Source organism: Arachis stenosperma, chromosome 9 (genome assembly GCF_014773155.1).
Source record: "Arachis stenosperma cultivar V10309 chromosome 9, arast.V10309.gnm1.PFL2, whole genome shotgun sequence".
NCBI lineage: Eukaryota > Viridiplantae > Streptophyta > Magnoliopsida > Fabales > Fabaceae > Arachis > Arachis stenosperma.
Genome location: NC_080385.1, coordinates 151,722,690 through 151,744,640, shown reverse-complemented (window position 1 = coordinate 151,744,640; position 21,951 = coordinate 151,722,690). Strand labels below are relative to the sequence as shown.

At 35.5% G+C, this 21,951-nt stretch overlaps 1 protein-coding gene across 1 annotated transcript; it reads left to right on the top strand.

Moving 5' to 3' along the window:
- Window positions 1–987: 987 nt before the first annotated feature.
- Window positions 988–5,468, top strand: LOC130951072 (plastidial pyruvate kinase 2-like). Its single transcript, XM_057879684.1, has 12 exons — window positions 988–1,476; window positions 1,686–1,973; window positions 2,081–2,246; window positions 2,865–2,999; window positions 3,215–3,325; window positions 3,432–3,520; window positions 3,706–3,768; window positions 3,886–4,061; window positions 4,173–4,275; window positions 4,394–4,542; window positions 4,882–4,990; window positions 5,297–5,468. Exons 1-12 carry the CDS (start codon window positions 1,237–1,239, stop codon window positions 5,402–5,404), a joined length of 1,737 nt encoding a protein of 578 aa, XP_057735667.1. The 5' UTR covers window positions 988–1,236; the 3' UTR covers window positions 5,405–5,468.
- The last annotated feature ends 16,483 nt before the right edge of the window (window positions 5,469–21,951 follow it).

Sequence of the window (21,951 nt, the reverse complement as noted above, 5' to 3'; positions counted from 1 at the left end):
ATTATATTATGTTGTAACATGATAATTTTAATAATCATATATATTATAATATATATTTATATCTTTAGTAATTATTCAAAATTATTTGCCAATGAGTTATAAACTTATAACTCAAATGATATAATCTCTCCATATTTACCTAAGAGGTTGCGGGTTCGAGTATTCTTATATTTGGTAAAAAAAAAAATTATTCAAAACTATTTATAAAAAAATATAATATATGTTGAATAATAAAAATTTATTTAGATATCATTGTTCGAAAAAACTTTTTTAAGTGAAAAAGATTATTTTTATTTTGTAGTGCATTTGGTAAATTTTAATAGTAAAAATAAAAATACTGAAAGATAAAAAAATAATTTTCATAAACTACAGTTTATAATTTTTAAAAATATATTTTTACTTAAAAAATATTCACATAATAAAAAATAAATTTTTTATATTATTATATCTAAACATAATTGTTAAATAAAAAATATTTTTACTTAAGATATTCAAACATAAAATTATGTTTATTTTTTAAAATATATTTTAAAAAAAATTACTTAAAAAAATATTTTTTTAGAAGTTTACTTAAATAAATTCTAAAAATATACAGATTAAATATATTAAAAAATAAATTTAAAATATTATAACAAAAATATAAATTAAATAAAAATTTATTGTATATTGTTTGAAAATCTAAACTAGTATACTATAATAGGTTGCAGAAATTAGAATACTCAACTTTCTTTTAAATAATATTGTTAAATGCGATTGTTTATTATATAACATTTTTTGATCGCATATTTTTTTAAGTACATAATGATAAATCACACTTTAATAACACATTAATGGAAAAAAGAGGGAAAAAAATTTTCCGAAAAAGAAAGTGATAATAAACGAAGTTGTTTAATTTCCAAACCTAAAACGGCGTCGCAGTTTTGCAGGCAATGCATCCAACAACTTTGGGACAACATGGTAGCGCAATTCATTTGTTCGATACAAACGAAGTGTCTGCGTTGCCGTTGGGTGTGTCTCTCCCTCCTATACTTGTCTCAGAACCTCCGCCGAATATAACGGCGATTTCTACAAGCCTTCACACTTTCAGCACCCTTCCTTCTTATTCATTTCTCTATTCTTCACACAACCCCCCCCCCCCCCTCCTCCTCCTTTTCCTTCTTCTCTTTTCCCCAACACATACACACACAAAAGAAAAACAAAAAAGTTCTCTCTCTCTCTCTCTCTCTCTGCAGCACAATGTCTCAGGTAGTAGCCACTCGATCCATTAACATCACCTTCTCACGCCCCAGTTCCGGATCTGCACCTCACAGGCCGCAAACTTTCTTAAAGCCTCCAACTTTTGCTTCCAAAGTGTTCCAGCCACAAGGGAACAATGACGAGTCCTTCAAAGCTTCCTTCACAACCTGCCACGTCATCGACGCTAGGAAACCTACACCTACGGAAGTTGTGCCCGTCTCACCCGAGGATGACCAAAAGGTTCGTACTTTCTGCCGCTTTATGCAAATCCTTGTTTGTGTTGCTTGCTTGGTAAGAAAACTAAGAATGGGCAAGTGAGGGAATTGATGTTTTTTGAAGGATCCAGAGATGCTAGAAATGGAAGATAGTGGCATAGTGCTGTTGGTTTTGGGGATTGCTAAAATTTGTAGTTGTAACCCTTTCTTTTTATGGTATTTGGTGACCATTAGATTGAGGAAGAGTTGCAGCACTTGCGTGGCTTACAACAGCTTGGTGACACTGCTGTCGGAATGTGGTCAAAGCCTACGTTTAGGAGAAAGACTAAGATTGTTTGCACCATTGGGCCTTCTACGGATACAAGGGAAATGATTTGGAAGCTGGCTGAGGCTGGGATGAATGTTGCGCGTTTGAATATGTCTCATGGTGACCATGCTTCTCATCAGAAAGTTATCGATTTGGTAAAGGACTATAATGCACAATCCAAGGATAATGTAATTGCAATAATGCTCGACACCAAGGTAAGGTATCTTCACTGTTAAGTGGTTCTAACAACGCTAATTTTCTGATGCTAATTTTCTGTATGTGTTAGCTGCTTATTCTGTTTTTTTTTTTTTTTTTTTGGCAGGGTCCTGAGGTTAGGAGTGGGGACCTGCCACAACCAATTACATTAGAACCTGGACAAGAGTTCACTTTCACTATCCGGAGGGGTGTCGGAACCACAGATTGTGTTAGCGTTAACTATGATGATTTTGTTAATGATGTAGCAGTTGGGGACATGCTTCTTGTTGATGGTATGGAATCAACTTGCAGTAAAATGTTAAAGTTAGCCAAAACTTAGTGTTACTCAACCATCAGAGCTATTGATTTCTTTTCTCGAGGGGATTTTTTTTACTACTTTATGTATTTATCTTGGTACTGCATTCGGGTAGTCTCCTGGTCTTACAAATATGTCACAACTCGTCTGTGAGTTTTTTGTTTAATGGTCGTGCATCGATAAATTTTTTGCTTTAATCAGTAGGTGCTGTTTTAAGGAAGAAACAACTGCTTTTAATGAGTGAATGCAATCCAGCATGTTTAAGGAGAGTCACAAGCTTCTGAGGTCCATAGATCATTAATTATAATTTGTTGTCATGTGTTTCAGTCAGCCTGCAAATAAACAAAAAGATGTATTTTTTATTTCTCCGAAAAAATATGGTATACTACTGGCAATAGTTGGCAAAATGCATTTAAAGATTTGGCATTCTTATTGTTGAGTGATAACTTCATTTGTGTAATCTATTTGGATCTCAAAAAGAGACAGTGAGTCTAAAATGATAAAGGCTATGGCAATACTAAGCCTTTGTTGTATGCTATAATTGCTAGTGCTGCCTTTGATGAACTTGTATTCTAACTCTTCATATATCATGTAGGTGGTATGATGTCATTGATGGTAAAGTCTAAGACCGAGGATTCTGTAAAATGTGAAGTAGTTGATGGAGGAGAGCTTAAATCGAGGAGACATTTGAATGTTAGAGGAAAAAGCGCAACATTGCCTTCAATCACTGGTTAGATTTTTACTATTCCTATTCTCTATAATTTGCACTTAGTATGATAGTGTCTGTTCCTTTCTTCATGTCATTGTGCATGCAATGCATGCTTATGCTTCTACTTATGCTTATGCGTGTCAGCATGTGCCTGTGTGCTGATGTTGGCTGTATATTGTGTTTCTGGTCATTTTCCATGGATGTAAAAATGTAAAATTCATATTGACTTGCTGCAGAGAAGGACTGGGATGACATTAAATTTGGAGTGGACAACCAAGTTGACTTCTATGCCGTTTCCTTTGTTAAGGATGCACAAGTAGTTCATGAACTGAAGAACTATCTGAAAAGTAAATATCTAAAATACTTCTCAAATATAGAAATGATTAATCCTGTTTGTTACTTATTTTCTCTTTATAATTAGAAGTATGATTAATTCCACATTCAATGCTGTAGGCTGTGGTGCCGATATACATGTCATTGTAAAAATTGAAAGTGCAGACTCCGTTCCGAACCTGCATTCAATAATTACAGCATCTGATGGGGTGCTGATCTAATCCCTGCACTATTTCATGTTTGATGCCTAATTCTGGACTAATGAATTTATTTAATATTGTGAAATCAGTCATCCTGAATTTTTAATGTATATGCTTAGTATGGAATTAAATTTTTGGACTAATTCCGTATTAATTGTTGATTTTGACCTATCTGCTTTCACAATCCTGTTTAGGCTATGGTTGCAAGAGGAGATCTTGGGGCTGAGCTACCTATTGAGGAAGTTCCACTTTTGCAGGTAAAATCCTACTTAAAATAACTGATATTCAATGGTTAACATAATATTGGGCGGTATCATCCTCCATACCAGACATGAAGATGTTCATGGTAACACTCAATATGCCTGCTAATGTAGGAGGAGATAATCAGAATATGCCGTAGCATGGGAAAGGCTGTGATTGTTGCAACAAATATGCTGGAAAGCATGATTGTTCACCCAACCCCAACCAGAGCAGAGGTATCAGATATTGCAATTGCTGTTCGAGAAGGTTCTGATGGAATAATGCTTTCTGGTGAAACTGCTCATGGAAAGTAAGTAAATAACTTTCCCTGCTCGAATTATTATCTGATGAAATAATAAATTTAAATCAAGAACATGCATTGAACGTTGTGACAATAGTGATTAAATTTATTGTAATGCAGGTTCCCACTAAAAGCTGTGAAAGTAATGCACACAGTAGCATTACGGACAGAAGCCACTATACCAGGTAGTCAGATGCCACCTAATATTGGTCAAGTATTCAAGGTTTGAACTTTAGACTTGATTCATTTTGTTGCTACTCTCTCTCTCTCTCTCTCTCTCTCTCTCTCCCCCTTACAATCAATGCTGACATGTGCGGTTTATTTATATTGGCTTTATGCAGAACCACATGAGCGAGATGTTTGCATACCATGCAACCATGATGTCCAACACCCTTGGAACCTCAACTGTTGTCTTTACTAGATCAGGCTTCATGGCTATTCTTCTAAGCCACTATCGACCAACTGGCACCATATTTGCTTTTACAGACCAGTGAGTTATTTTTCTCCCGTTTATCTTATTGATGAGAAATATGATAGTTGTCTAAGGAAGAAAAAAGGAATAGATGCAGGCTGATCGTGAAAATAAAACTATTCAGTAGCCAGTGATGAATGCCTCTTCTGAAATGCACTGGGTCACATTGTACATATATTTTACCATAACATTTGGGTTGAAGTTCTTGTTTTTTTCTGTTTCTTTCTCTTTTTTCTTCTGATTCATTTAATTGAAGGAACTTGCAAGTTGCAAGCACTCAGTTGAAAGTCATTTTGTATTTCTCTGCCTTAATCATAAACTAGGCAGCTTTATTATGTACCTTATTTTGCTGCTCAGGAAGCGGATACAGCAGCGGCTGGCTTTGTATCAAGGAGTTTGTCCTATATACATGGAATTCTCTGATGATGCTGAAGAGACATTCAAAAGAGCCTTGGATTTGTTGCAGGTAACTAATACTTGAATGATATCTTCAGCAATTCAGATGTTATCTTATGTGTACTGTACTTCTGTTCACATTTTAAAAAATGACTGGTTGTTAGGGTCCAAACTTGTTTCAACCAATGTAGTCACTTAAATACGAACATACTGCTATTAGTCTATAAGCAAATGCTTTATGTTGCACTCACTAATGGAAGCGTCAACTTTTGCCATTAAAAATTAACTATTTGACTGGCCCCTTACTGTTAAAAAGTAACTTTTTCCCCTAATGTTTTAAGTTTATTATCAGACATGTATTTGTTTGTATATGCAGAGGCAAGGAATGGTGAAGGAAGGAGAAGAAGTAGCACTTGTACAAAGTGGAAGACAGCCCATATGGAGGTTCCAATCCACTCACAACATCCAGGTCAGAACAGTGTAAAAAAAAAAACACAGAAAGGTGGAGATAGACTAGCAAGAAAATAACCTTTAAGCTTTCGAGGAGACACTGCTTCAGCATTTGTAGGAAACATTTACGGCTTAGAAAAAAGTATATTTCATTATTCCCTCTTTGGTAGGGATGATGTCAATCTGCTTTGATTTGTTTGGTTGTTACTTGGTTTGCTCTGTTAGGTCTTTTCTTTTTGTCGTTTACTTTATCATTGTTAATGTTAGCACGTTATGTCTGCACTTTTTAATTGTTTTAAAATTTATCGTGGAAGGATCATGCTTTTATTGAAATTTTGATAAGAAAATGGAATGAGAAACGCTTCCAAACTTGAAGCAATTACTTGATCGTTGAGCTATTAATAGCCCTTATAATATATTGTTAAGCTGGTCGAAAGGAATGTAAAGGTTCCTTCAACAGCGCTATTTTCAGCTATTTTTTGAGCCACAGAAAATTGTTAAATTGCCAACAATTCAAACAGAAGCTTGTTCAGACTAATATTTTAAATACTTATTAGTTGGATTGCTAACTGAAGGTATAATCATGATCTTGTTATTAAATTGGAATGCTATTTGGAAAACAAATTTTACCCCATGCCTTGTTATTTAACTGGATTTTGCTTTTCTGAAAATCGATTTGAATTGGCCGGTTAAACCAATTGAATCGAAGGAAAGAACGGTTTGGACAGATGTTTAAATCAAAGATTGAAAGATCAACGTTAGACTGTCGAACTGGTTGGAAATCGGTCGGTCGAACCGAACCGAGACTTGATTGGTTTTTTTAATTTTGCAAAAAACGCCATCGTTTTGGATGTTGGGATGCCCTAGCCAAAAGCCAATTACCCAACCCAGCAACTTTAGCTCCACACCTCCGTCCAGCTCCTGTCGTCGTCGCCGAAACGAGTTTCGAAACCACCGTCGTCATCGTGCAGCTCTGTTCCACCATCGTGCAGCTATTGTTTCAACTTTGAAAGCACCGTCGCGCAGCTTTGTTCCATCTTCGCCGGGCTCGCCTCATGCCTCCGTGGCGCAGCTCTGTTCCATCGTCGCCAACGCTATCTCTGTTCCACCTGTCATCCCTTTGGTCGTGCCCTTGTCCCCCTCTTGCTTAGGATCTGCTCTGCTTTGTTCTAGGGCTTCTAGCTTCTAGGTATTTTTTTTAATAATAATTGTTGAATAATTATTGTTAGTTAATCTGTGAACTTGTTATGGGTTGAATAATTATTGAATAAGTGTTAATTAATCTGTGAATCTTATTGTTTTTACTGTGAATTACTCCATTGTTAATGATTCTGATAATTCATTTGCAGAAGGCAGGCCACAAAATTTTTTAAAAAATAATATATATATATATATATATATATATATATATATATATATATATGTTGCCCCTTATATATTATGTTTACCCAAAATAAAATATAAATGATTTTCTTCTATTTTATGCTAATTTTTTTTTGTTAAACTTAACCTATAATAATAATAATTATATTATTAAATTTGAGTTAGTATAATAAAAAAATAAATAAATAAACTCAAAAAATAATGATAATTAATTTCATTATATTAGTTAATTAGTTGATAATTAAATTAAAACTTAGTTTTTTAATTAAATACAACTTAACTTATTAGTAATTTGTTAAAAAATTATTTAAGATAAAAAATATATTATCTATATATTAATATACTGTATTAATATTTATTATTAAAATAGTCTTAATTATAGTAATTACTTTGGTTAAAAAATTTATTTATACTATAAAGATTATAATAAATAGACCTAACAATTAAATACTTAAATATGAGATAATAAAAAAAATAATTTTTTAAGAATATATATAGAAAAATAAAATTACCATATTAAAAATAAAAAAAGCTATTATAAATTATTATTTTTATTATTTTGAATATTATACTGTGGGTGTGAAATTATCTTTTTATTATTTTAAATACTATAATAAGTGATTGCGCGCATATTTTTAGTTTTTATCAATATGTATAGATAATTATAATTTAAAATTTTAAATATATCTAAACCAATTTGGGTTGGTCGAGTGATCAGCTTAGTGATCGTCCGCTTAAGCAAGTGTTAGGAGTTCGAATTCCATCTTGTACGTGTATAACTTATGGGCCAATTGCAGACTCTTAAATGAAATTCAAATTCATAATGGAATAATCCTTAACTTGTTGGATGTTGTAGGAAGCAAAAAAAAAAAAAAATCTATACCTAAATTTTATTATATTTTTGCCCCCACTACAAAATTTTTCTGGGTCCGTCACTGGCAGAAGGTGATGGGGTCTTCAGGCTTGAATCATTTGAAATCGTTGTTGTGCTCTGTTGACCGTTGTAGTGTATTTTTGTGTTCAATTAAAATTTTTCTTTGAGAACTTAGCTTTGCCATGCTTGATAAATTGTGTCAATTATGCATTTCTTGAAATTGGTATGCCTCTGTAGATTCTAAATAGTCTGTTTCATATTTCTGATTTTGATAATTTGAGTAGTTTATGAAGCACAGTTCACTGTTATTGCAAATGATTTGGGACTGCTTTTGAGGAGTGTATGAAGCAGATTACTTGCTGTGTTTGGACTTGTGTATTAATTAAATTGGTTAATATAACAAAAGCCGGCTAAGTATATAATAGTATGAGAATCTAGCCACGGCTAGGGGTGAGCACGGGTCGGTTTGGTTCGGGTTCAAGGTAAAATTAGAACCGAACCGATTAAAAAGTAATTGGTTCGGTTTGGTTCAGATTTGCATTTTTTAATGCTTGTACCCGAACCAAACCAAACTGATTAAGAATGGGTTGGTTCGGTTCGGGTAGCGGGTACCCGATGACTTTGAAATTAAAAAAAAAATTATGTTAAAAATTAAAAATTCAACAAATACAATAAACATGTAACATCAACAAAAATAATGCAAACATATTAAACACCAAAGACATTAAAAACTAAACTCATCAAAATCCAAACATATTAATAGTGAATAATCTTGTCTAATGAAAATATAAAAGTGCAATAGAAATATTAGAAGTTAAATACAAAAGTCTAGTGAATAATCTTTAAAAAAAGCTAAAACCAAAACACAATAAAATCTAAACATTAGAAGCTCAATACAAAAGTGCAATAGAAATATTTGTTTTTCAAAGTCTTCACTCCATAATTCTTCACTCCATCAACCAAGCATATTCAAGAGAGGAGTTGTGACCTTCAAAAAATCAGCATATAATTAGCTAATGTCAACATATAAAATTGATTAATTAAAAGAAATTCAACAAATAACAGTAAATAAAAATGTTAACCTCAAATTGTTGTAAACAACATCAACTCCAATGGCTTGATTAGATATTGTTAAAGCTGAGAGCTCTACATTAACAGTAATTAAATTATTATTAGAGACTCAACAATAACAACAATTACATAATAATTTAAAGAAATACAATTTAAAAATAGTTACCTAATTCAAGTTTTTCTTGGTCCTCAAGTTCTTGCTTTAAGTCATACATCTTCTCTTGAGTCTTCAACCAATTTTGTGAGCAAATTAGAGACTCAACAGTAGAAGGACTTAATGAGCTTCTAAATTGGTCAAGCACACGACCACTAGTACTAAATGCCGACTCAGAAGACATGGTAGAGATGGGAATAGCCAACAAATCCCTAGCCATGTGAGCAAGAGCATAATACTTCATTGATTTCAATTTCCACCAACGCAAAATGTCAAAACCGGGAATGTTATCCTCCACATCATCTTCCATGTATCTTTCCAATTCATTCCTTTTGACCTCACCTTGCTTTTTTTTAACCCTCAATCTAAACTCATCTTCAAAGCCATCTTCCTCCTCATTTGCATTTTCACCACCAACTCCATGATCATGAGAGGCAATGCTAGAATTAAAACTACCAGAAGAACTACCATCCGAAAGGGGATACATCATGGAGTAATACTCAAACAACTTATGAATGATATCCTTCAATTTTTTCAACATATCTTTGGCTTGATTCAACCCATACACCCGATTAAGACAAAATTCAACATACTCATACTTGTAACGAGGATCAAGAAAAACAGCCACAAAGAGAAAGTAATTTATGCCATCACCCTCCCAATATTTGTCTAGTTTCACTTTCATTTGTGTCGCCATCTTTTGCAAACCAACATCATTACTCTTTCTCCACTTATTCAAAGTTTTTTGAATGTCACACAGCTTATTGAAAAAATTATTACATGTAACATTCAAAGAACCAGAAAAAGTAAGAGTTGCATCATAAAATATTTTCAAGAACTTTACAAATACACGTGCCCTTTTCCAATCATTAGCATCAGGTGGTCCGCCTTCAGACTCAAGCGCCAACAAATAAAATGAGTCTTGATAACTAAGCCGACTAAAAGCCGATTCAAACTTCTTAGCAGCCTCTAGCATCAAATAGGTAGAGTTCCACCTAGTAGGCACATCTAACACTACACTAGCCTTACAAGTTATATTAGCCTCTTGAACACACCTTTTAAAAGCTTGCATCCTAGCAGGAGATGACCTAACAAACTTGCATGCAATTCTGATTTTAGTTATTGAGCTATCAATCTCTTTCATACCATCACCGACAATTAGATTTAATATGTGAGCACAACATCTCATATGCATGAACTCCCCATTTAACAATGTTGACCCATTCCAATCTCCCATGCCTCTAAGTAAATATGAAATTGCAACACCATTAGCACTAGCATTGTCAACAGTTACACAACATATTCTTCTAATACCCCACTCTTGCAAGCACTGTTCTAAGGCTCTCCCTATAGTCTCACCCTTATGATCAGTAATAAGACCAAAATTCAAATTTTTTTTTGTGCAATGTCCAAGACTCATCAATATAATGCGCAGTCACACACATATAATTCAAATTCTGAATTGAGGTCCAAGTATCAGTAGTTAGGGAAACCAGTTGGCGATTTTCAGATAACAAATTTCTCAACTTCTCTTTCTCATATCTAAACAAAGCCATACAGTCTCTAGCAATTGTCCAACGGGAGGGAACCTTAAACCTAGGTTGTGTTTTACTCATAAAGTGTCTAAAGCCTTGAGCCTCAACAAATTTAAAAGGAAGTTCATCAACAATTATCATATTTGCAAGAGCAAGACGAGTTTCCTCTTGATTAAAATCAACAAGCTTCATAGTAACTGCATTAGGGTCATCCTCAAATTGGCTCCCAAGTGCAATAGTTTTCTGCCCCTTTTCAACTTGCTTTTGAGGGTTTTTAGTACAAATCCTTAAATGTTTATGCAAGTTTGTTGTACCATGACTAGAACTATTGCATGCATATTTTTTTTTACAATAGTTACAGCAGGCTTCATTAGGAGAAGTTTTAGAAAAGTGAGCCCAAACACTACTAGGTGCCCTACTGGGTTTACGTTTTACCTCTTTTGGAGGCTCGCCAGTAGTTCCAGCAGCTTCGGTCTGTGTTTCCGATGAAGGATTTGAGGCAGGCAACGGTGGGAGAGCTGGACTTTGTGATGTTCCACCAGAAAGACCATCGTCAATAGCAGCGGGAATGGCTGCACTTGGAGAAGAAGTACTTCCAACAACCGTATCACTTTTTGGGTCAGTTTTCCCCATTTTTGAATCTGTAAAATACATAAATTAATTCATTAATTAGTACTTGATTCGAATAAAAGGAAAAAAGTCAAAATCCAGTATACTGTATATTAGTGCAAGTGTGCAACTATTATGAACGTGATAAGTGATTTAATTTGTGTTATATTATATGTGGGAATTGAATGTGACAGTGACACCACTTACAAATTTAGTTCATTGGTTTCACAATATAAACATAATCAATATAATCAATATAAACATAATCAATATAATAAATTGAAAGTTCTACATTGTATGTTTGTGGCACTTAAAGTAAGTGCTGTGAACCAAAAAAATGAAAAAATCAGAAACATTATGATACTAAATACACAAGGTAAAGAAATATAGTATCTACTGTTGTTCCAAAAAATCAGAGAAAAAGGTATTTCAACACAAAATTCACCAACCAAATTTAGAAGCAAGAAATCATTAATGCAAGTGTGCAACTATTATGAACGTGATAAGTGATTTAATTTGTGTTATATTATATGTGGGAATTGAATGTGACAGTGACACCACTTACAAATTTAGTTCATTGGTTTCACAATATAAACATAATCAATATAATCAATATAAACATAATCAATATAATAAATTGAAAGTTATACATTGTATGTTTGTGGCACTTAAAGTAAGTGCTGTGAACCAAAAAAATGAAAAAATCAGAAACATTATGATACTGAATACACAAGGTAAAGAAATATAGTATCTACTGTTGTTCCAAAAAATCAGAGAAAAAGGTATTTCAACTCAAAATTCACCAACCAAATTTAGAAGCAAGGAACTTAGGGAGAAGAATAAGTTAAAATATATATATATATTAGGAATAATGTATTGTGATTCAGATCTGAACACTTACGAATCCGTGAAGTAGCTAATAGACTGGTGTAGATTCACTATATTTGCCTCCAACCAACCCAATCTCGTTTCTCTGAACAAATGACAGAGTTCAAAAAATTACCAACCACTCAAATTCAGAAGCACTTTTAACAGTGACAATCACGAACTAAAACCAAAGCAAATGAATTACCAAAAGCAAAGTACGAAACCCTAACATTACTTGAAAATGCACGCACACAAAGAACTAAGAATGTATAAATTCAAAAATTGAACACTCAATAAAACAATTAACACTAACATATAACATTCCCAAAAAATTAGACTAACCTGACTGAGTGACCCGAGAAGACGACGCTGGAGCCTGGAGGAAGTTGGCTGCTAGAGAGGGAACGGCTAACCGAAGAAATAGTTGGCTGCTAGAGAATGAACCGCAGACGAAGTTGGTTGGTGGTTGCTGCGTCCTGCTACCAGGAAGACGATGCGCTTGCCTCTGCAGCTTGTGGGATTTTTGGGTTTGTTTGAGGTGAGAGACTGAGTCATTGAGAGTGTAAGAGGGAGGGCACCGCTGATGACATAGTGTTAGGGTTACAGGTTTCAAAACTCACTAAAAGTCTAAAAGCTATATATATATATATTTTTTATTTTTTTTATTTAATTAATATATGTTCGGGTTCGCGGGTTGGTTTGGGTTCCGCACCACCAAAACCGATACCCGAACCAATCACTTACAAATACAATCGGTTTGGATCGGGTTGGACCCGATTACCCGTTGGTTCCAGAACCAATTTAATTGGTTCAGTTCGGGTTCGGACGGGTAATCCGGTACCCGCTACCCATGCTCACCCCTAGCCACGGCTCGCGGAGTTTAAGCCGGCTAGCTATATACAGACATACAGGAACCAGACAGTAAAATCAGCTTATACAAGTTTTTCTCTCTCAATACAAGCCTCTAGACAAAAGCAAAATACAAAAGATGAGAGATATATATTCAAAATAAAACAAAAGACTCCAAAAAGTATCATGATCCTCCGCTTCTGTCACCATCAATGCAACTCACCGAGGTGGGTTGCGACCTGCATCTGAAAAATAAAACAGAATATGTATGAGAACAGGAGGTTCTCAGTATGGTAATAGTGTCCAGTGATGTAAAATATAAGACCCCGGGACGCCAAAGGCAATCCTAGAACTTCATATCCATCACAGGATTCATCTTAAAGCATAACTAAAATATTAAAGCATAATCTTAAAACCATAACATAATAACAGGGTAATCTAACTTAAGGAATTTTCTAATCTAATAGTTCTCCGCTATCCCACAGCTTTCACCAACCTACCCTCCATGCGATCCCATCGCCACCGCTTTCCGAACCTCCTCAACACCAGACAAACACAAATAATGCAAGCAAGGAAAACATAGGTAGTATTCATATATATAGCAAGTAAATCAAGAAGCAAGTAGACATTTTATACAATTAGGTAAACCCAATTAGTCAAAGCAAGCAAGCACATAAGAGATGCATATGATGAATGCATGTCCTATTGGCTCGTGATATCACTTGTCGATCCGTGAATGCCAACCTGACACATCCTTCCGTATGTAGCCTTTTCTGCCACGCTAGGGATATAGTGCTCTGAACACTCATGCAGCAGCGACTCTGCTATGCCAAAGATATAGTGCCCTGCACACTCATGTAGTAGGGAGTCTACTACGCCAGGGATATAGGCCCCGCACACTTCATGTAGCAGAGAAGAAAGTAACAACAATAAATCATGTAGTAGAAAAATCTGCCATGCCAGGGATATAGGCCCTGCACACTCTCAACAACATCTACTCATGCAGCAGAGAAATCTGCTACATCAGGAAAATAGGCCCTGCACACTCTCAACAACATCTATTCATGCAGCAGAGAAATCTACTACGCCAGGGATATAAGCCCTACACACTCTCAACAATATCTACTCATGCAGTAGAGAAATCTGCTACGCCAGGGATATAGGCCATGCACACTCTCAACAACATCTACTCATGCAGCAGAGAAATCTGCTATGCCAGGGATATAAGCCCTGCACACTCTCAACATTCAACAAGTTCATCAACCTCAAATCATTACCAATCATCACCATTTCTCATCTCAAATCCCTTTCAATGATCAATTCTCAACATTTCAAGGATATAGTGCATGGCACTCTTTCCTTCAAGATCCATCAAGCTCGTAATAACCATAATCAATTCTTAATTCCATTCCGAACTTATTAGTTTATCATTTTCTCAATTCCAGTATCATTCTTCTTCCTCACTCCACCAAGCCCATCCTCAGTACACCAGAAATCTAAACCTCCGTTTGCTAACTTTTCAAAGTAAAACCCAAATTAAACCCCCTAGGACCTTTCCCATATTCTGATACCTAAAACTAAGCCAAAAGTCTTAAATAGGTGTCACAGAAGTTTATAAGCTTGTTGGGAATGTGAAATAGTTAAAAACAAGAGTTTAGTTGAAAAACAGGGCATGTGCGTATGACAGGGGTGTGCGAACGCACGCCCAAGAGATTTTTAAAACGTGTGTGTACACATAGGGGTGTGCGTACGCACAGATACCAAATTTTGCAATTCAGTTCACTCGCACAAGGCGTGCTAGCGCCCCCAACAGACTGACCTTCCCAACGTGTGCGTGTCTACAGGGCTGTGCATGCGCACAGGTTGTAAAACTTTATTGGTGATGTGCGCGCACAAGCTGTGCTGGCGCTCTAAATAGAAGCCATTCCCCTGTGTGTGTGTACACACAAGGCTATACGTGCGTACATGTTTAAATTTTCACAGGGATGTGCATGCGCAAAGGATGTGCCTGCGCACATTCCAGAAATCACAAAATTCTGTAACTTTGCAGAATTTCATATTTTAACACCAAACTTTGAATGATCATAACTCCCTGCACAAAAATCCAAAATTTACAAAATTTATATCGATTTGAAGAGTTTTCAATGAATTTTAATTCTAAATAAATTTTAACAAATTTTGAAAACTGAGGCATAAGTTATGATCAGACAAGGTTCACCAAAATTTCCTTTTTACCAAAGGTTTCACAAAGTTCAATTTCCACAATCCTCGACCAAAATCAAACCAAAGCCCCTTCCAAATTCCAATTTACATTATAACTCACCCCTTTAGGTCATATTTCACCATTCATACCAAATAATTTTTCACATAACATCATTCTCAACCATCAAACATTAAATATATAACACTCAATTCAAATCTCCACCAATACATTCACCCATCATTATTCTTTCACTATCAATCTTCATCATCAATTTTTATTCATGCTTTACATCATCAATCAACAATATACATTCATTCAATACAACATAAATCATATCTCAGTCTCATTATTTAACAACATTAATAATATCAAATTATCATGCATCATCAACCAACCAACATCAACGACTATATCAATCCAAACCTATCCTATGTGTCACTAGCCTAAGTGTTCATGAATATTATATATTACATAGAGAAAACCGAAACTGTACCTTGGCCGATTCCCAATATGCACAAACCACCACTTTTAGTGCAAACAAGCTTTCAAAAACCAAGCCAACTCCAACAAGCACCAAAACTCAAGCTAGCATCACATATATCACCAAAATCAAAACCTAGAAACCACAACATACAACACTACAAGGGTTTATGAGCAACTTTACCTTGTCCAAAGAGAATTGGGGCAATTTTCAATAATTACCCGCTACTAGAGATCACCTAAACAACTAAAACCACAAAATCTACTCAAAAATCATAACCCAAAAATGCAGAATTCTAGGGCTGGAAACTGGGGATTTAGATGTGCATTCTTACCAGATTTTCTTAGATAGAAAGGAAGAGCTCATCAAGAGCTTCGCGTGGCCACAAACGACTCGTCAATCGAAGCTCCGGATCAAAAGTTATGGAGCTTTGAAGGAGGAGGTGAATAGTAACATCACCTCTTCTCCTCTCTTCTCTTCAAACCGCGCCCCTCTCTCTCTCTTTGGGCTAGAAATGAGCTCAAAGTTCATTTAATGAGCTTATATATGTTGGGCCTTGGGTCTGGTTTGGGCCCGGTCCAATTTGTTAGCGTTTTTGGTCCGTTTGGCCCACTTTGGGCTAAAACCTTTAATATTAGTACCCGGTTTTTAATTCCAAATTACTTTTTACCCTTTCAAAATAATAAATCATTTTTCAAAATCTTATTTTCTGAAATACGCGGTAGTAGTTAGACTAAAGCCGATATTGCCAGCTTAAGCGCCAGTACACATTTTTACAAAAATCCTTCGAAAAAGATACATTTTTCAACGCAGAAAAATTCATTGAAATCAAATTTCACCTTTATATTTTCAAATTAAAACTTCTAAATTTTGAATCTATTTTGAGCACTAAAATTATTTTATTAAAACGGTTTTACCTGTAAAAACTCCGGTTCTTACAATTAGGGTTAGGGTTAGGGTTAGGGTTAGAGTTAGGGAAGGGTTAGGGTTAGGGTTAGGGTTAGGGTTAGCATTTAGGGTTAGGGTTAGGACTAGGGTTAGGGCTAAGGTTAGGGTTAGGGTTAGGGTTTTGATAAACATTTAGGGTTAAGGTTAGGACTAGGGTTAGGGTTAGGGTTAGCATTTAGGGTTTGGGCTAGGATTACAATTAGGGTTAGGGTTAGAGTTAGGGTTAGCATTTAAGGTTAAGGTTAGGGTTAGGGTTAGGGTTACGGTTAGCATTTAGGGTTAGTGTTAAGTTTACGGTTATGGTTAAGGTTAGGGTTAGGGTTAAGGTTAGAGTTAGCATTTAGGGTTAGGGTTAGGGAAGGGTTAGAGTTAGGGTTAGGGTTAGGGTTAGTATTTAGCGTTAGTGTTAGGGTTAGGGTTAGGGTTAGTGTTAGCATTTAGGGTTAGGGTTAGGGTTAGGGTTAGCATTCAGTGTTAGGGTTAGGGTTAGGGTTAGGGTTAGCGTTAGCATTAGCATTTAAAGTTAGGGTTACGGTTAGGGTTAGGGTTAGCGTTAGCATTAAGGGTTAAGGTTAACATTAGCATTTAGGGTTAGGGTTAGGGTTAGGGTTAGGGTTAGGGCTAGGATTAGGGTTAAGGTTAGGGTTATCATTTAGGGTTAGGGTTAGGGTTTGGGTTAGGATTAGCATTTAGGGTTAGGGATAAGACTTGGGTTTAGGTTTGGGTTAGGGTTAGGGTTCGTATTTAGGTTAACACTTATGGTTAGGGTTGGGGTTAGCGTTAGGGTTAGCATTTAGGGTTAGGGTTAGGGTTTGGGATAGGGTTGGGGTTAGGGTTAGGGTTAGAGTTTGGGTTATGGCTAGGGTTGGGGTTAGGGTTAGGGTTAGAGTTTGGGTTATGGCTAGGGTTAGGGTTGGGGTTAGTATTTAGAGTTAGGGTTAGCATTTAGGGTTAGGATTAGGGTTAGCATTTAGGGTTAGGGTTATGAATGGCATCGCGGAGCAACTGGTCGACGTGGTTGATGACATCATCAAAAATGGAAGTAGGAGGAGGTGGTTGTGGCTATGGCAAAGCATGATCATGATGAGGGTCGCTGGAGGAGGGGGAAAGGTTTAGCCAATTCATTGAATGATCTAAATCGGTGAGGTCCAACTTATGGGGGGCTCCGAGGTGCAGGTCATATGCAGAGCCCTCCATGGAAGAAGAAGAAGAAGAGTGTGTAAGGAGTTAAAGAATTGGGGGATTCATGAGAGAAGGGTCCATAATGGGGTGTGAGGTTAAAACCCTAGTGGCTCTTTGCGTCGTGAGTTTCATCAATAATGGACATTATTACAGTGACGAGAGTAGGCACCGCTGCTTCATCACAGCCACGATGGTGAAGTCCAACAGACCATCTTTCACTTGTCACTTGTGCTGTTGTACAATCATGCTTTAAACAAAAATTATATCATTATATATATTTCTTCTAGGTTAACTTAAAGGGTGATTTCATCTACTGGGGGAAAAAATCAATTTAATCATATTGTTTTCTTCAATTTAACTCACTCTTCTAACTTCAATTTTCTAAAGTCCTTCAATAGCAATTCTTTGATATCTAAGTCGCCTCATTAAGTGGTAAATTTATTGCCTCATTTTATCAAGGTTTTGAAAATCGAACCGATCATCGAACTGTTCTAGTTATTGATTCATTGGTTTACAAATTCAACTGGTTTGACCATGATTGAATCGAAAAAATTATTTTATAATAAAATAATAAATAAAATATAAATAAACATACTAAAACTATATGATTTTATTAATTTATAAACTCATTTTAAAAAAAAACACTCTTAAAATATATGTTTTCAAGCACTTTTGTCATCATCATCTTCAGCGTTACACTGATCACTCAATTAAAAAATTCACAACCCTAATCCTCTATGATTTCTTTTGGAAAAATAAAATCCCATTGAAGAAGGAAACTGATGCCAGGACATCATAGCCTATTGATGAACGGATTTTTGATGGTAAAGAAATTCACAAATAAATTCTCGTTGAAAGTATAGCTTCTAAACCAACAAAGAATCCTTTCATGCAAACATTTGGTTGTCACAAGTAACAAACCCCTATAAAAGTAAACCGAAGTATTCAAACTTCGGGTCGTCTCTCAAGGAATTGCACGGAAGTGTGTTTATTATTGATTATGGGAAAACGTTTTTGGGTTTTTGTAATGAGAAACAAGAAAGTAAATTGCAACGGAAACAAACTAACAACTATAAAAGCTCTTGGCAAGGAATGAGAATTGGAAGTCCTATCCTTATTGTCGTCCTCAATAGTAATGAGAATTGTTCATTGCTCCCACTTAGTTAACCTCTAACTATGAAGGAAAGTCAAGTGGATAAATCAAAGTGGATTCACAAGTCCTAGTCAACTCCTAAGGGAAAGACTAGCTTTAGTGACATGCAATTCAATTAGCAACTTCCAATTATCACTCAACAAAAGCATTAGATAACTCAAGTGTCACCAATTACTCAACCTAAACCAAGAGGAGAAAATTCTACTCTAACATCCTTTCAAGCATTTCATCAAACACTTGGAAGGCACAAAATAAAAGCATGGAGAATTAATAAGAGATAATAAAATCTAACCTAACAATTGCAAGCAATCAATAACAACAAATAAAGAAGGAAGCAATAAACATGAAATACCTCACATTGTATTAAAGGGAAATTGAATGTAACATGAAAAGTTCATAAACTGAATTGGAGAAATAAACAAATCAACAAGAGAAATAAATAAACCAAAGTACTAGAACAATTAGAGTAGAAGAAACCTAAATTGAAGTAAGGTAGAATTCTGAAATTGGGAAGAAATAAACCTAAAAACCTAAAACCTAGAGAGAGGAGAGAGCCTCTCTCTCCAGAAAACTACATCTAAAACCTAAATTGTGAATAATGAGAAGTGTGATTGAATGAATGATGCCTTCCCCCCAATCTTTGGTCTCTTTAGTCTTTTCCTGCTCAAGATTGGCTTCAAAACTGGGCCAGAAGCCCTTCTGAAATCGCTAGGTGCGATTTCATTAAAGGGGTCAGTGCGGGCATTGACGCGTACGCGTATAGCACGCGTACGCGTCCCAGGAGCACTGCGCGATCCGCACGTATGCGTCTGGTGCGCGCGTGTGTCCATGGGCGCATCCTAAATCCTTGGTTTTTCATGATTCCTCCACTTTGTATGCTTTCTCTTCACTCCTTTGATCCATTCCTAGCCTTTTTCAATCTGAAATCACTAACAAACACATCAAGGCATCTAGTGGAATCAAAGGGGAATTAAAATTATCAATTTAAGGGGCTAAAAGCATATTTTCACACTTAAGCACAAACTAGGGGACAATCACAAAACCATGCTATTTTATTGAGTAAGTGTGAGAAAAGGTTGACACAATACGCCAAATTCAATATAAAATAAACCCTACAAATGGGGTTTATCACCTATTTTTCTATGCTTTTTCACCTTTTATTTTCACTAATCATGCTTAATTATTGAGTATTTTTGTGCTTAAATCATAGATTACTTTCATCTCTTTGAGTTGATTTATTTTGCAGAATTCATGGAAAAAAGAAGTAAAAAGCACAAAACAAGCATAAAGGAAGAAAGGAGCTTAAAAGCAAAGTAGAAGCAGAGAAAAGCAAGTTGGAGAACCAAAGTTGGTGGCAATGTTGAAGTACAAAGTTGGAGAATGTTGGTTGAGAACCAGCGTTGGTGTGCAAATGTTGAAGACCCAACGTTGGAGCCAAAGCTGGCCTCCAATGTTACCTCCAACGATCCATGCTCAAGAGGGCAACGTTGGAGCCAAAGCTGGCCTCCAATGTTGCCTCCAACTTTGCTCCTGACAGCCTGAATGTGCCTTCTTCAAAAAAGAATAACTTGGACTATAAAGATCTAAATGAGGCAATTCCAAAAGTATTGAAAAGTAGGAATTTATAGCTTTCCAAGAATATATGGCACTACATGGTGGAAACTAAAATTGAGGGAGAAAACCGCCCCGAAAGTGCAATGATGAACATAGTATCAACCTGTAGTAAGGCCAGCTGACCTCTTCACCTTCCATGGATTATAACTCGAGCTGTAAGCTCCAAATGATGCCCTTCCAACGTCATTGGAAAGTAGACATTCAGGACTTTCCAACAATATATATTAGTATGGGGTGGAAAATAAGTTTGGACTTCGAAATCGGACGTTGTTACCAACGTTGGAACACCAATGTTGGGTCAAACGTTGGGTCAAACGTTGAAGCGGGCCTGGGAGCATTTCTCAACGTTTGTGACACTAAAAATGGCCCCAATAAATGCCAATACACCCCTGGAGCATGTATTCACCTCTCAAGCAAGTAGAGCTCATTAACATCACTCAATCAAAGGCACAAGAAGCATCTAAAATAGTTAATTTTTATTTGATTGTAATTTGCTTTCAATTTCATTTTAATTTGTAATTTAGGAGAGCCTATATAAAGGCCTTAGTTTCTACATTGAAATTATTCTGGATTGAAGGAGGGAGTCCAGAATCATACACACACACATCCTCTGGCACACACCACTGGGAGTGGGTCTTCGGACCCCTTCCCCCTACACTCTTCTTCCTTTTCTTTTCTTTTCTTTTCTTTTCTTTTCTTTTCTTTTCTTTTCTTAGTAGTAGTTTAGTTTCAATTCATAATTTTTCATTTATGAATTTTGAAGTTTCAATTTCAGCTTTGGATTCTTAATCTTCATCTTTATTTTTCTGCACTTTCTTTCTTTTCTATTTGAATAGAGCAATAAACAACTAACTCTTTTCATTGGGTTAGAGAGCTCTATTATTTTTCAATGGATTAAATTATTTTTATTCTTCTTCTTCTCTTCCATTCTCTTGATTTACTAGAAAGATTTCGTTCTTCATTCAAGCATTCAATTATCTTGGAAGAGAAATTGAATGTACTTGGGTTTTGTGATAGGCTTGGAAGAGAAATCATAGAACCATGCTTGAAATTTTTCTCATATTGGATTAGGTTGGGGGTTGGATAGATATAGTGACATGTAATCCTACAAATACTTTGATCTATGAAGGTTTGTGGTATAATCAGTGATCAAACTTCATCTCTTCCCATGAGCAATTAGATCAAGGGATTGGGCAATTGTTCAAGTTTAGAGAGATTGAATTGCCAAGGAATTGGGATTCAATCACCTAAGATTTCCATGAGATTAATGAGTTGCATGGATTGAGGAAGAGATGAGAGCAATTGATCCGGATAATTCAATATCTCTCTATCCCAATGCTCTTCTTTTCTTTTACTTTTAGTTATTTACTTTTTTGTACTTTTCTTTCTTACATTTTACTTTTCCGTACTTTACTTTTCTTAGGGGTGAGCATGGGTCGGTTTGGTTCGGGTTTATGGTAAAATTAGAACCGCACCGAAACCGATTAAGAACGGATTAGTTCCGTTCGGGTAATTGGAAATCCGATGACTTTCAAATTCATAAAAAAAATCAAATTTTTATCTTAAAAATTTAACAAGTACAATAAACATGTTACATCAATAGAAATAATCCAAACATGTTAAACACCAAATACATTAAAAACTAAACTTATTAAAAT

Coding starts and splice junctions, on each gene's coding strand:
- LOC130951072 (XM_057879684.1), top strand. CDS start 1,237: ATGTCTCAGGTAGTAGCCACTCGATCCATTAACATCACCTTCTCACGC. Junction 3,769..3,885: donor AGGAAGTTCCACTTTTGCAG/GTAAAATCCTAC, acceptor CTGCTAATGTAG/GAGGAGATAATCAGAATATG. Junction 4,991..5,296: donor GAGCCTTGGATTTGTTGCAG/GTAACTAATACT, acceptor TTGTATATGCAG/AGGCAAGGAATGGTGAAGGA.